A 15,745-nucleotide genomic window follows, 5' to 3' on the forward strand; every position below is an offset into this window, starting at 1 on the left:
TAGGAATAACTTATGTTCCAATTTTATTGCTTCAATTTCTTATTTCCATAGAACTAAACAACATACAACTGTGACTTCAGCTACCCAATTAAATTGAGCCAAGATGGGCACATAACGTAAGATATGAACAGTAGCCCTTACAGTTAGTGCCTTCACCTTTGCATTCGAAGGCTTCTTATTGAGAAAAAGAATATAAATATATTTGTTACTCTATTTAACCATCATAGATTTCCCCAAAAACGAACACAAACTCGATTTACATTCGCCATATTCACCATTACAAAAGTGGGTGAAATGGGTTTGGTCTCTTCATATTTGATAATTAAGGTAAAATAAAACTGAATGAAATTTGGTGTGGCATGAGAGAGAACTTACAAGAGTGGGTGTCATAAGGTCCCTTTCTCTTTTTCCTAGAGAGAGAAAGAGAGCCTACACCTCAATTGTAGGGTACCTGGCTGGAATGCTATTGATTGGGTTATGAGGTGAGAACAGCTCCCCTGAGTAAGAAGATTTTTTAGACCTCGGATTCCTAGAAGAAGCTGAAGAAGACCACACAAAATCTCCATTTTGGGATGAGGAAAAAGACGGCAAAAGATCCTGTCCCTTTGGTAAACCAGTGGCATCAGTGCTTGCATCTCTTGTGACCATCTCGGCCTCGAGTGGTAATACTTCTAATGTCTGAAAACCCAAAATAATTTGTTTGAAACTTTGAATTATATGTTTTTACGATAACCAATATTTGTGAATCTAAAGCATAATCCAGCAGAACATAAATGCTGTACTTAAATTCTGTTCCTCATGATGGCTAGAGGAGATCAATTTCAAAGATGGGGTGAGGGCACAGGTCTACAGTTAAATGTCTACCATCATCATCTATTCCTCATGATGGACAGTGGAGATTAATTGTCAAGGTGGAGGGGAAACACGGGGTACAGCATATATCCGTCATTGTCATTAGGAATGGACAGTGGGCGCCTCGTCAGACTACCTTATACCATAACTCACAGATTATACTATACCTTTTTTTTCCTAAGGAACTGGTCAGAATAACACAGATAGAGCTACTTCCAAAGGAAATGGTCAGAATATGAGAGAGAGAGAGAGAGAGTGAGAGAAACATTTTGACATTTACCCAAACCGCCTGCTGTAGAACATGTAGTAACTCTCGACACCGTTTCCGCTTGGATGCCACTTCTTCGTACTCTTGTAGCAGTTCTTCAAAGAGATTCTCCCTGCAAAGGCAAGAAATTCCAATATCTTGATCAAATTCTCTCTCTCTCTCTCTCTCCAAAAAAAGACCAAAAAATAAAAACCAATCCACTTATTTAAACCATTAATCAAGGATATCAGATTCTTGAATACATAAAGTCAATGAAAGTGTAACTGAACGAGAGATTTCTAATAACCAATATAAACTGAAAAAAAAATTTGCATGAGAAGGAATTGGTCCACTGATCTACTGTACCTGTATAACTTCCTTATGAATACATTATGGAGCTCTCTCTTGACATGATTAACCTAGGCAACAGAAAATAACACCAAATATCATTTTGCTTCATGAATAAGAACTTTTGAAGTGTGCATCAAGAGCAGATAGAAAACCCCAACCAGTTCAATCCAGTGTGCGTGTGAGTGTGTGTGTGTGTGTGAGAGAGAGAGAGCGCGTCATGCACTCACCAGAAAGTGCATTATTGCTTTAGGCACAGCGTCCTGAACATTCTTCCTCACTATATCATAATAGGATTTCAGCAACATCTTGGTCACTTCTATCTCAATAGCTTCCTGCTCTGTGGCTTCTGAAGGCCTGAGAACAGCAGGTGGCTGAAATTGCAAAGTAATCAGCCGCTTAGAGACCTCTAAAAATTAACAAGCAATACCAAATTTCAAAAATGCAAAAAACACAAGTACAGTTCGTCCAAAGGCATCTCAGGTGATAAAAGATTACCTCTCTTAATTGAATCAAAGAGAAAGAATGCTCCATATGACGAACAGGTTCATTAAAAGGTTTGCTTGTTGAGGGGCCCTCTTTTGCATATGCCCGGTGCTCACCACCTCCAAATATTGATGAAATGCCCCAGCTTAAACTACTTGAATTGCCTGGTTCTTCCCAAAGTCAGTAGAGTTTCAACTCATAATCTTTATTTTTCTTTTCGTTTAAGTAACCTCTCTAATACTTAATCTATAGATTCTCATCAGACCTAAAGGTTCCCATTTGAACTGACTTCATTCCATTCTGATTTATCCAAAGTCATTAAGTATGTGACACCATGAAGCAGTTGAATGGCACCACTGATAAATCTAGGAGAAAGCATAACACACACCAGTAGTGTGGTATAGCATACACCACAAGGGACAGCACTGTCCACTGCTGATAATGGATGGTGGTGATTAAATGATGTTCCAAATGGTTCTCTGTGTTGCAGTTAATCTCCATCAATTTGCCATGTTGAACAGAATGAATGCTCCTGTGGTGGATAAATACCATGTACATACGCTTCCTCTAAATCTATTTATGCAATATCATTGTATTTTTCTATACTTGACAGTAAAGAGAATCATATTTGGACTACCTTTCGAGCAGCGGTTCTAGTGAATCCAAAATCCTAATGTTAAGTAGACAAATAATATCATAAATTCCTAGAATACCAACTTGTGTCACTTAAGAACAAACGTAATTCTACTTCATAACAGTTTCCTGTATCTAGAAAAAAACACTAGTCAATGATATTTTGTACAACACAGAAAAGCATAACTTACTTGCTGGCGCAGGTCTATCATTGTTGACAACTGGACGAATGCCCTGGAATCAGCCAAGAGAAAAGATCCATAACAAGCATAGATGAAACCAATACATATACAATTAGAAGCAACCGGAATGTATTAACAATTCTGAAATTTCCTGATTTTTCAATATGTAGAAGATTTCAAATAATCACCGCATTATAAATATAGAGGCAATAGGATTTTCCTACAAAGTTTCAAGCACGTATAGTTTCAACCAAACCATACAGCCCAAGGACGTGCAAACATGCAAGTATAGTTTCAACCAAACCATACAGCCCAAGGACCTGCAAACATGACATGAACAATATCAAGCACATAGAGAAGTAGGAAAAAGCTGTTTCCGGATCCTTTTTCATTATTTTGATTTTTTGTTTTTCTTTTCATCCTTATGTTCACCTATTTCTGATGCAATAGGTCTTTCTTCTGAAAGACCCTGAAGAACAGTTCGATTCAAATGAATAAATTCATTTTTGAACAGTCTAAACCAATCTCAACTCCTAAGTCTGATCAAAGGATATTGAGGAAGACAACTGAAGAAGAGCATTGAATAAATAACGAAATAGGTTAAGTTAAAGTCATACTGGATCTGTAACAACCCCATTTGCTGTACTTCTTGCAAGAAATGCCCTAGATTTCTGAGTCCTTTCCGATACAAGTACTTTGTCAGCACCTGCACCTTCCTGAATAACACATTTAGTGAATTTGCTCAATACTAACGACGTCATTTCTTATCCAAGGTCAAAAACATGGGATAAAAACCTTACCTTTGGCTTGATCACAGAATTAGCCAACTTCGAACCCTTCACCTGATCCATTGCAAGTTCTACTGCTTTGTTTCCACCGATAAAATTTGGATGCGAGGTATTTATATAATCCATCTGCAAATTGGAGAAAAATGTGACATGTAAAGTACTAGAACAAAAGGGCTTACATATACACGTGTTGCATTATAACTTTGGCAATTCAAACCAATAATGCAAACCTCCATCGCAATAATGTGCTTTATCATTTCTTCAGAAGGTGCCATGCCTTCACGTAGGAAGTTACCCATAACTTCCTCTACACGCCTTCTCAGAACAGGAAAACTTTGCAGCTCATTAGTTTGACAAAAGTGGCTCATCTGAAGTAAAATGAGAAATGCCCTGTTTAGATTTGACTTTCCATGATGTTTAGATAAAAACTGGGAGTCCCATGGAATAACTTCACCAAGGAAAAGGCCAACTCTCTCTACCTTTATTAGCTCATCATAAATGAATCGTGCACATTGAAGGCTTGGGTCCTGAAGACGAGCAATCTGCCTTCTCACCAAAACCTCAAAAGGAACCTGAATGCATGGATTAAAGGAAAATTACCATCCTACAGTCTTAGTTACTGAAAATGTATAAGCACACTATAATGCAGTGATATTAGAGAAAATATAAAACTGTCTTATATACCACTCACCTCTGGCACAAACAAAGCATTCTTCGAACCAGTGGCATTCTGAATAGCTGTTTGGATTTCTTCATCAGACAAATCATCACAAGGATCCACTTCCTGCAAATCTACTCCCCATTATTTTGCCAAGAAAGGAGATAATAAATCATAATTGAGACTTCCTACTTAACAAAACGGATGTTAGTGACATTAGAGAAATCCATAAGCATCAGGGTCTTTTGACTGGCCTAAACAGAAGCAAAAAGTAATTACATGAATTTCCTCCGGAAAGATGGTGACTACAGAAAAATTGTTAGAATTAATATATATTCCTGACTCTAAAGCATTTCAAAAGAAATTAAATGAGTGACACACCTCTAAGCATTTCACAAATATAGACTGAAAAATGTAATGAATCCTGGCACCCCCTGAAAGTGCCGTTGTGGACATCTCTTCATTTTTCCCCTCCACCATCGCTGCAAAAGCTGTCAATTGAATGGATTAAACAGAAGAAAAGTGTCACTACAATGAAGACAACAAGAATAACATGGAGCAGAAAAGGAGGGAAACTTCTTTTATTATACTCATGTGGCAACTATATGGATTGCAGCAAACTAGCAAAGATGTCCTAACCCAGAAGATTCATGTCGATAAAAGCATTTCCAAACATGCCTACATATGCCATGGCTCAACAAAAAATTCTAGGGCCGGAAGAAGTGAACTAGCTGCTTTCTGTCAGTTATTATAACAATAAACCATATGGATGAATGTCCAGGTCTATGTAGATACTAAATATTACAAAGGAAGATATGATAAAATGAAAAGGCAAACGCAAAACCACCATGTCTAGTAAGACAACAAGTAGCCAATGAAAGGCAATCATGTGGATCATTGAAGGAACCAAAGTCCAAGAACTTATTTTCAGGATTGCTGTACTACATTGTTAATAAGTCTCCTCAAGCTAGAAAAGAATTTTGTCCAGGGGAACAAAAAGGAGAACCACGCTAGCAATACTTTTAGGATCCAATTCATGTATTCCTGTAGTCATACTCATTTCTTTTAGAGAAAACTTACAATAGTCTCCTGTCTCACATTTTTCCACCTAACTCAAAGTGCTCTGGGTTTTAAATTTCAGCTACCATTTAGAGGTCCCTATTTCTGTTTTTTCTCCACAATCAAATTTAGTTGGTGAGACAATCTAATACTAGGAACATCCACTCGAGCAAAACAATCTCTATGGCCAACTCTGCTCTAACCAATGAATCTGTAGTCTCGCTAGTTTACTTCACAACATGATGATGGAAATGACCAACCACTCATAAATTTCCAGAACAAAAAAGTACCTCATCCAACAAAAGACAGGAATTTAGGAGCCACACATCATGCCTACATGATCACATTCAATAAGGCACCCAACACAAGCAGTGGCTCTGAAAAATGTTCAAAAAGAACAAGCGCCAACAGGCCACATTTCCACAACAAGGAAAACAAATTGGGCCCCCAAAAGCCTCAAGGAGAAACACTTCTCCATCCCTGATGGATTGGGATTGCCAAAGAAACTGACATAAGAGTTCAGCTTCATGGGCCCCCCAGGCACACAAATGTAGACATGCATACAGAAAGGTGGGCGCCAGGTATTTATCATGCATGCACAACATAAAAGTAAAGAAGAATTTCTTTATATACCATATATGCTGTCATAAATAAATCAGTTTCATTCTCAAGAGGAATGAGGAAATAACAAAAGCAAAATTACTACCTTCACAGTATTTAGTAAGAATATTCAGCAAAAAAGCTCCTTGGCTAGCCTGTGTCAATAATAAATGAAGGTATAAAGAGTAAGATAACGGGTAGTGCACATGTCTGAAATTCAATGCTAGAATTTACTATCTTCTGTGATAATTAATGGCATTAATTATTATCAGAAGAACAGGGTGCAATTTGCAGATAACATATAAGGGAGCACATATTCTGCAGGACAGTGAAGATGATTTTTTTTGTTCTTCTTGTTCTTCTTCTTCTTCTTCTTCTTCTTCTTTTTATTTTTTTATGCCATCAGTAGGAAGTATCATCAAAACTTATTTTAGTGATAAACATGATGAACATTTTTAATAATAAATTTACCTACTTTGGACTCAGTAATTTCTCCTAAAGTGTTAAGCTCTTTGCCAACAGCAACCATTTGAGCAGTTAACCGAGCCTTCAGTCCAGGAATAACCATTCTAATATGTTGCACAAGAATCTGAAATGATGCAAACGACAAAATCAATCTGAAAATGCAATATAGTGAAATGCAACATCGTGATTTACACACGTATTTCAATCTGGGTAGGTCATGGCTAGAAGTGCATGACAGTTAGATGGAAATAAAATATGGGTGAGAATATGAATATTAAAAGAATTATTCATGATGCTTTCCACTCAATGCTGGAATATAAACAGGGACCAAAAGGCAAGATGAACTATCCCTGTCCCCAATTTTAGAATAATAAATAAATATGACATTAGAAATCACTGAAATTAATATGGGCACTACCTGATTCAACTTCTTTGCCAGTTGTGGGATACCACAACGATCAGAAAGACCATGATAGACCTGTCAAAAGTAGTAAAAGTAAACACTCAGCTAACTTCATGCCAGTTATAATCAAACCCCAATATAAAGATAGAGATAACCATCTCAGTGGAGAAAGAAAGCTACAGGATGACTCCTGAAGAAATTCTCCTCATGTGCAAGTGCTTCTGCAATAGTTCGGTTATGAGCAATGTCCTGTTTTTAAAAAAAAAATAGAAACATTAACAAGTCTCAAAATGGAAAATCTGAAAGTAGGACCAAAATTCCACAGCAATCAATCTACCACGAGAAAAAAGCTTAAAATAAACCATGCGAACATTGACGTCTCTGAAGTTCAGAAAAACCATCACATACGCGTGCAACACGATTCGCAACCAAAACATTTTGTTTTTCCATCAAAACAGTACAGGGAGATAAATCAATCATACATAAAAAAATAAAAATAGATAACAAAAATCCTTGCCTCCTGACTACGATTTACGACACCAATGTACCCCAAGCGAAGGGGAACAACCTTTCCGAGCAAAAACCTGCATGCATCAGTACCCCTATCCATGATATCCAGCTGAAAGAAACATAAATCTCAGTTGAGTATCCAATACACGATAAAACATATACGATAAACATGGCCAGTTCCATAGAACAAATTACTCCTTCAAAAACCCACATAGCAACTCACCTTTGTGATCACACCAATTGTTCGAGAACCTGTCAATTGATTCAAGTTAGCTAATTCTTTTGATTGTTCAGATACTTCTCTGAATAAATAGATCATTCTGCACATAATCCATGTTTTGAGAACCAGCAGTGAATTATAGAACAGCTATTGGAAGCATTAAAGACATTATAATACAATTGTAGTCATTCACCAACTAATTCTCAAGAAGTAAAACATCTCACCATCAGGATCAACAATGCTTGCCATCTGAAGAGCATCTGAAGTAGCCAGATCAGAATTTGCAGGGCTAACTGCCAAAATTATACAAGTTTCATGCTTGATATAAGACTGTATCATAGTTCTTATTTGGGCCTCAATGTCGCTTGGCTGATCACCAACTGGGACCTTTGTAATACCAGGCAAGTCCACTAAAGTTATGTTAAGGACATTTGGGGAGAACACCTTAAGGCGTATCTGTTTATCTGAAACACCTTTATTTGCACCCACTTCCCTATCAGTCTCAGCCTGCACACCAAACTCCTGGATAAATATAACAACTTGTAGAAAAACTTCAGAACAACCACAAAGCACAATTTCAAAACAGGATGAAAGATTTAGAACAATTTTTATTCCATCTTTTACCAACAAGGAAGGGACCATGGCTATGAAAAATTTTAGGAAACCAAACATGTTAGCAGTTTTCCATGGTCGTGATTAACAATTCAAAATCATTGAATTCTAAAGGAAAAGATGCTCCTTTCTATCTCTACATGATAGAGGGGTGTTCATGGAAATTGCTGAGCTCTGGTGAGAGTCCTATTGATTTATACAGTCCTACATTTTAATTATCATCCAAAAAGGTCGAGCATTGTACAAAAGGTCACAGTGAGGGATGGGGGACGAAACAAATTAAGTATCATCCAAAAAGGTCAAGCATTGTACATAAGGTCACAGTGAGAGATGGGGATTTAACAAGTTAATTTATTTTCTTATTTTCTTTGATATTCTCTTTGACAATCAAAGAAATGGACAAATTTTGGGTGAAGGTATAAAAAGCACTAGGGAGGATTAGAGTTTTAACTAAAGAAGAGTTATGGACCTTTTAGGATTAGAGTTTTGACTAAAGAGGGTTGTAATTATGGACCGTTTAGGTTCCATAGGAGTTCTAAAGACTGGTCATGTTCATAGTGAGGATAATGGATTAGCTCATGGTTAATCTATTAATATCTTGGCATACATACCTCAATTTTGACATGCAATCTAGATTTTTTTTTCCTATTTTTGATAATTGAGATGAAATCCAGAACTTTTTACTTACTTGTTCTATAATAAAAGAAAAGAACAGGTGAATGGAGTGATGATGTATTCAGCTGGGTATAACATGCTCCATAACAATATGATAGTCGGCATAGTTCAACCACATATCAGCAATAAAACACCGACAAAATTTGTTTTGTATTGAATGAAAGCACTTCAAAGTTCCTTTAAATTCTCCCAACCTCCAATTTGCATTCCTAGCTCTTAAGCAAAATCTCAACGTAATGTTTCCTTTGTCCTAAATTAAATCCTACAGTTTATGAAAGGCAAAACAGCTTTTCTATCTTAGTTGTTAAGTCCAACACTAGATGAAGTACAATGTTTTCCATAAGTACAGGTTTTATGAGAACATCCCCCACTACTAAATTTCAGATTGTAAGAAACTAGGAAGTCCTTCTCATGAAATGAAATAAAGTAAAACCATGACCCACCAAAACAAAATAAGCAATCTAGTCCCAAGGAAAGGGTAATTGATCACCTGAAAATCTGTGTACTGTTATCAAATATTAAAAAAAAAAAGAAGGAAAAGTACCAGTATTTTTCTCTGAATTATTGTCAAAATGGCAACAAAAAAACAACATACGCTTCTCCCGAAAACAATCAAACAAAACAAAAACACATGAATTCCTGTGATATCACCAAAATTGCTCTGAAAAGCTAACCAAAAAAGGGAAAGATACCTCAATTTCTCGTCGAATCTCTGAGAAATCATAGAATTGCTTTTTAGGAAGGTGCAAAAACTCGCCCCATTCCTGTGAATCCTTAATATTGTGAACAAGCTGCAACACCAAGGGCCTTCGAGTGCATATTTCGTTGCCTCTCGGTAAAAAGTCCCTTCCAACTAGGGCTTCCAAAACACTCGACTTCCCGCTGCTCTGGCTTCCAACCACTGCAACTTGAGGAAGATCAATGGTTGAATTCCCTCCTAATTGAGCAAATATGTCCTGCAATTTGTTCACGATAGGTATTACCGATTGCCCTAACGATCGTCCCGCTCTTTCTCTCTCAAGCTCTTGCAATCGAACTGCTCTTTCTCTCTCTATCTCAGATGAAGATGAAGATGAAGAGTCATCCTTGTTTCCCATGTTTTCAGCCATCAATTCTCAAATTTTGATCTTTGATCAAGCTTGAATTTGCAAAAAAGAGATTCAAGGATTTAAGATATGAAACAGTAGAGACAGGAAGCAGAGTCCTGATTATAGAAATTGAAGTAGAGAAAATCCAATGATGGCCAAGAGTCTATAAGAAAAACTTATTTGTGGTTGTGAAAAGAGAGACAGAGGTGAGACGGCTTTTACAGTTCACTCCAGTCAAAATTATGGACAGAGAGGCAAAGGCACAAAACAATTACAGGGAAGACAGAGAGGCGAGAGATTTCCATTTTGGAGAGAGCGAGGGATTTCGATTTCGATTTCGATTTCGATTTCGATTTCGATTTCGATTTTGGAGAGAGAAAACGTGGAGAAGGGGCAGCAAGCAATTACTGAAATATATATTTTTCTTAACTTGGATGTATCGTGCTCTTGCAGGTGTGTATTGTATAGATACACACTTAGGAAAGCACATACCTACTAGGACCCCATCGCTTAGAAATTTTGGAATCCTCTCCACATTACTATATTTATACGGAAAAAGTTTATATAAAGTTGTAATCATATTTTAATGAAGTAAGGTGTACCTCAAAAATCCTGAAAAAGAGAATGTGCTATATAACCCTCTAATTGATTATCTCCACCTCGAGATGATGTATCGATGAAAAATAACAAATTTAAGCCCAAAATTTAATGCAAGTTGATCAAGTTATGTAGACTACCTATTTTCAAAAAATTTAAGTTTTTCTCAATATACTCGATCTATACTAATTTTAAATTTTATAAATAAAAATGAAAATAGATTTTCAAGTCATTATAAAGCTTACGACATCTCTAAACAAAGTTTAGAGGTACACTTTACTTCTATAGTAATGAGACAATATTACACAAACCTCACTCTTTTTATAAATAAAAAATTAGATTTTAATTTCCAAATACCTGGGCATTTTTTTAAGGAAAAAGTTTATACAAGGATGCAACCTTATAACGTAGAACCACGGATGCACCTCAAAAATCCATCGGAAAAGGTAGTTTTAATGTTGAAAAACCTTTTGATTGATCATCTCGACATCGAGATTTATGACCATAGATTTTAAGTCTAAACAATAGTGCATTTTACAACATATTATCTACACCATCTATTTTCAAGATTTTCATATGTTTATAGATCTACTTGATTTTAACCATTTTTAAAATTTAAAATTTTATAATTAGATATAAAAATAGATTTTGAGATAATCCTAAGAACATTTTTCGTAAAAATTATATACCATGATAAAATTTGAAGGTGCATCTTACCTCTACAGCTACGGATGCATCCGTATGCCAACTGCACCTTTTTTTTAATGGTTTTTGTGTAATCTTAATTTTAAAGCACATAAATGGGGTGCATGTTTTTTTTTTTTATTATCAGGAGACACGGAGACTGCATATCATGTATGTGACCCCAAGATGCACCTATTCAGGGGATCAACTCAGTTTGAGATTTTTGGAATCCAATTTAAAATCACCTTGGACCTTAAGCTCTTAAGCGCTTCTATCTAATTATTAGAAAAAATTAAACCATCTCGATCTTAAGACATTATTATTTTTTTATGCGCATAAATTGGGCACATGAAATATTTTTTGTGGTCGAATCTTAGGTTCATGAGGTTACATTCCTCAAATTATAAGATCCAGAAAATGCCTGTGCGGTTTTACCAGGACTTAATCTAAGATATGCTCCTGCGGGACGACAGATTTTTTTATTATTATTATTGATGTGTTTCTTTGGGTTACATAAACGTGAGGTTCGAACCTGCTCTCTATTTTCTTCCAATCCTTTAAAAAGATTTGTGGAAGTGTATTTTAACTTGCTTAAATTTTAGGTAAAGATTTAGAAGCTATAAATAAGGGAATTACCTTAAATAAAGTCAATTTTTAAAAAATTACTTAAATTTAAAAATAGAGATTGGAAGGTCGGTAAGGGAGTTAGCTTCAAGAAAGCCAATTGATTACGGAATAATGTGGACAAAACCATTTCGTTCTTTCTTTCTTTTTTATTTTTTATTTTTCGTGTGTTCTCTCCTTGTTTTTATTTATTTCGTAGATTTACTATTGTTGATGTTTCCTAAAATGCTCCTCTTAAGTCGATTTTATATATTTTTTTAAAATATTTTAAAGAAAAATTGTTTCATGCGGGCTGGACCGCACTTCTACATAGGCTGTCTAGAAAGTGTAAATCATTCATATGAAATATGGATGCAAGTAGGTGTTCCATCTAAAAACAATGGAAACTAATGGTCCAAATGTTTTCTTTATAGAATTATTATTTTTAGTTTTAAAAATTTATTTATTTATTCATATTCATGATCTCCATGTTACTTATTACAGGTCCTTGAAAATTAAGCCTTAAAATCCATCTCAAAAATAGATTTATTAAGAAGCCCGCATTTCTACATATGCAAGCTTGGTCGCATAGAAAATGGATCGTATTTTAAATAGTAAAAGATAGATGGGTGCAGTTTGTAGAGCGTCAACCTTGAATAATCACGCTAAAGTACACCTACAAACCTTGTAGGAAGTTGTAATTTTGGTGTTTGAAATCTTCATAATGGCCTTAAAATCTATTTTCACTGTTAATAGTAAAATTTTGAGTTCAAAAAGTTGTACAGATTTTAAAAATCCTTCTTTTTTTTTCGTCATATCTATGCATCTAGAGCTCAAGATGATAGATCAGAGGGTTTTCTAGCCTCCCAACAACCTTTTTCCATTGGGTCCTTAAGGTGCACCTTATATACTATGCGATTGATGCCTTGCATAAATTTTTCCTAGTTTTGATCACTAGAAAAATTTGCCTCGAAAAACACTACTTCGTGGTAAGGATAAACTGTAAAGCATCTAAAACCGTAGCGATCTGCTGAAATGAGGCATGTTTATGTCCATAAAGGGGTTCAAGCAACAAACACTTTGCTCCTCCTTACATGAAAAATCGGGTGGAATATTAATGTATACCTTTTTTTTTAAATCACCATGCAAAAAGGCATTTTACACGTCAAGTTGATGAAGTCATCAATCTGTGATAGCTATAGTGCAAGAAGACATTGAATGGTAGCCAGTTTGGTTACTGGGGCAAGTGTCAAGTGTCTCGTGATAATCAAGGCCTTCTCACTGATAGTAACCTTTAGCAACTGGGAAAGCTTTGTAGTGTTCAACAGTCCCATAAGCCTTTTTATACCTATTTGGAGTCAATGGGTATTTTCTCAACATGTAGTTCTGTGAGAAACTATATTTCTGTATATTTGGGTCTTAAGCTCCCATATAAAATGTATTTCAGAGCTTATCAAAGATGTGAACAAAATCTTCAATTTATAAGTTACAAAGCTGTGTAATACTGAGTAAATAACATATGCAATGAACCACCTTCATAATATGGGGTACACATAAAAGGAAAGAAAATATTATACCAAAAAATAAGTACAGGTTGCTATAATTTTCACATCCCCCTTCAAACTCAAAATGTGTTAAAAGAGAGCAACTTGAGTTTGGACAACTGAAGGCATGCCTTAGAAAGACAAGAACAAAAGAAGCTTGAGCAACTACAAATAAGTGATCCTCAAAAATCAACTCCTCGAGCAGAGCAGTCTCATGTAACAGCAAATCAACAGGTCTCTGGAATAGACATGATCAAATAACAAAAAAAACTCGATCATCACACATGATGAAGTAACGAAAAATCTCATCATTCAATAGAATCGAGTAACAGAAAACTCAATCATTAAATATAATAGAGTAACAGAAAAATTGATCATCAACCAAGATCGAGAAATTCGATCATCAAACAAGAAGCACTTGGAAGAGCCAATAAAAAGCAACGGCGACTCAACAAGCACAGTTGGACATTAGATTCAGAGTTGAGAATAGTAAGATCCAAACAGATCAAAGAGTCGAAATACAACTCGGCAGAGAAACATACTAGAGAGTGAAAACATGACTCCGTGGTTGTTTTATAGATTGTGCAGAACGACAGTTTCATAAGCCATTTTTGAGGCGGATGCATCACGTTTTTAAGTATTGAGTTTGAGGATTTGGGGTTATCTCGAGCCACTCTCTCTTCAAATAACCATCCAATGGGTACCAAGCAAGATAGCAAGAGGACGATGCTTAATACAGAAAGGATGATGCTTGATAGTTGAGGTGGGTCGTGAGATGCAATGAAGAGTGAATGGGACGAAAAAAAACAAGAATGAAATGGTATGTAATGTCAATGGGTGTGAGGCATAAATAGAATATGACAGAAGTTTAGATACAAGTGATGTCCTCTGAAAACGTAGTGGGGCCTACTCTACCTAGAGAGAGAAAATAATATAGGGTTTTAGTTGTGTGGAAGGCAATGGAAAAAACGGAGCTTTTAGAACCAGTAATAGATGATAACAGTAAGGGATTGGGGAACACCAATATCTGAAGGGCAGAATAACGGTGACCAATAAATCGAACCAATAAATGATGAAGGTTGTTTGGTAATTAAAAACATTTTGAATTAGACGAAGTTGGAGATTTCTTGCATCATACGAAATTGATATTTAGTGGCTCTAATACCATGTAAGAAACTATATTTTTGTATATTTGAGCTTTAAACCCTCATGGAAGATGTATTTTAGAGTTTATCAAAGATACAACAAGAGCATCAATTTATAGGGTTACAAAGTAGTGTACTACTAAATAAAGTAATATATAAAATGATCCACTTTCCTAATATAGGGTACACATAAAATGAAAAAAAATATTGTACCATAAAATAAGTCCAGGTTTCTATAATTTCCACAAGTTCTAATATAGACCATGTCCAGCCGGTCTCAGACAGAATTGTCAGAGCCCATTCGGATCCCCCATTTATTGAGGGATTCAGAATGATGTTGAAGATTCTTGATGCAAATTAGGCGATTTTGATATAAATGGCCGAATTTTCAAACCTTGTATTTTATCTCTTAGTGATTATATATGGATGTGAGGTGGTATAGCGGAATAACATTAAAAAAAAAGAAGAGGTGGTACAGTGGAATTGATGCAAGATAGGGGAACGTATCAACATGAGGTATTTTGGTAGTAAGGTAGACATTTAGATTATAAATTATATCAAAAATTTAGAAATTAGATATTTGTTCAAACCCCATAAACCAAATAATTATAGTAAGAGAAAATTAAATAAAAGCAACTTTAAGATAAAACAAGTTCAATGTTTTATAAGGGATAATGTTTTATAAGGGATAATTTTCTAGTCCATATGGGATCATGAAAAGTAATTATTAATAAATATATGTTAACTATATTAATAAAGTGATAACAAGCTAACCACATACTGGACATACATATTAAATTTATTTATGGGGTTATACATGCGCCTGCATTAACGTCTTGAGTGTAGTTATTCGATTTTAAGTGCACCAATAAATGAGCCATAAGCATTTTCTTTACATCTATGCCTAAACTTTCGTGTCAAAATATGTTGTAAAAAAATTAATAAATAAATAGTGTATGTGACATTGTGATTGGGGCCATCTCGACCGGGTCTATTCAGAATTGATGGTTAGATAGGGAGAAGCATATAAGTTTCACCTCTAGGAAAAGCATAGGAAGCATACAAATTTTAAGAATTCTTGTTCACATTCCCAAAACAAAACAAACAAAAAAACCAAAAAAAAAGAAAAAAAATAGAGGTTGAGTGATTTAAAAAGGGGCGGCCCCTTAGGCGGTGAAGAAAGCCTAGACCTAGGTAATGAAAATAGGCAAATATCGCTGGGCACCCGCCTGGGCACAAGCCGCCTAGCGCTTTTTGCAACAAACCAAAAGGAGGGGAGGGGAACCAATGTGAGAGTTGGACACTTTTTTGTCGGAGGAGATAGGAGCAGGGTAATTGACCCTTGT

General features: G+C 35.6%; 1 protein-coding gene across 5 annotated transcripts; it reads right to left on the bottom strand.

The window, feature by feature from the left end:
• On the bottom strand, nucleotides 1-10,101 carry LOC18435302 (dynamin-related protein 3A). 5 transcript variants are annotated; one of them, XM_006845348.4, is made up of 20 exons: nucleotides 9,431-10,101; nucleotides 7,676-7,958; nucleotides 7,455-7,483; nucleotides 7,239-7,340; nucleotides 6,902-6,970; nucleotides 6,737-6,796; nucleotides 6,329-6,442; nucleotides 5,960-6,008; nucleotides 4,576-4,685; nucleotides 4,228-4,320; nucleotides 4,016-4,108; nucleotides 3,767-3,904; nucleotides 3,549-3,662; nucleotides 3,366-3,464; nucleotides 2,758-2,800; nucleotides 1,946-2,097; nucleotides 1,678-1,821; nucleotides 1,466-1,518; nucleotides 1,133-1,232; nucleotides 1-678 (listed from the first exon to the last, which is right to left on the bottom strand). In XM_006845348.4, the coding sequence occupies exons 1-20, from the start codon at nucleotides 9,845-9,847 to the stop codon at nucleotides 430-432; spliced, it is 2,511 nt and encodes an 836-aa protein (XP_006845411.1). In that variant the 5' UTR covers nucleotides 9,848-10,101; the 3' UTR covers nucleotides 1-429. The 5 variants fall into 5 exon arrangements, with proteins under 5 accessions (XP_006845411.1, XP_088709957.1, XP_088709956.1 ...); XM_088853831.1 differs by having other exon boundaries at nucleotides 4,228-4,328; nucleotides 9,431-9,648; XM_088853830.1 differs by having other exon boundaries at nucleotides 7,455-7,551; nucleotides 9,431-9,648.
• Between the last annotated feature and the right edge of the window lie 5,644 nt (nucleotides 10,102-15,745).

This window comes from Amborella trichopoda, chromosome 12 (assembly GCF_054954075.1).
Source record: "Amborella trichopoda isolate Santa Cruz 75 chromosome 12, AtrichopodaSantaCruz75HAP2 v2.0, whole genome shotgun sequence".
NCBI classification, from domain to species: Eukaryota; Viridiplantae; Streptophyta; class Magnoliopsida; order Amborellales; family Amborellaceae; genus Amborella; species Amborella trichopoda.

Bases quoted from the DNA above. Each gene is read 5' to 3' on its own strand.
- LOC18435302 (XM_020667979.2), bottom strand. From the start codon at position 9,847: ATGGCTGAAAACATGGGAAACAAGGATGACTCTTCATCTTCATCTTCA. The intron at 6,443-6,736 runs GTAGTGCCCATA...GCATCATTTCAG, and splicing joins TGGCAAAGAAGTTGAATCAG to ATTCTTGTGCAACATATTAG. The intron at 4,686-5,959 runs GTAGTAATTTTG...TTCAATTGACAG, and splicing joins TCTTACTAAATACTGTGAAG to CTTTTGCAGCGATGGTGGAG.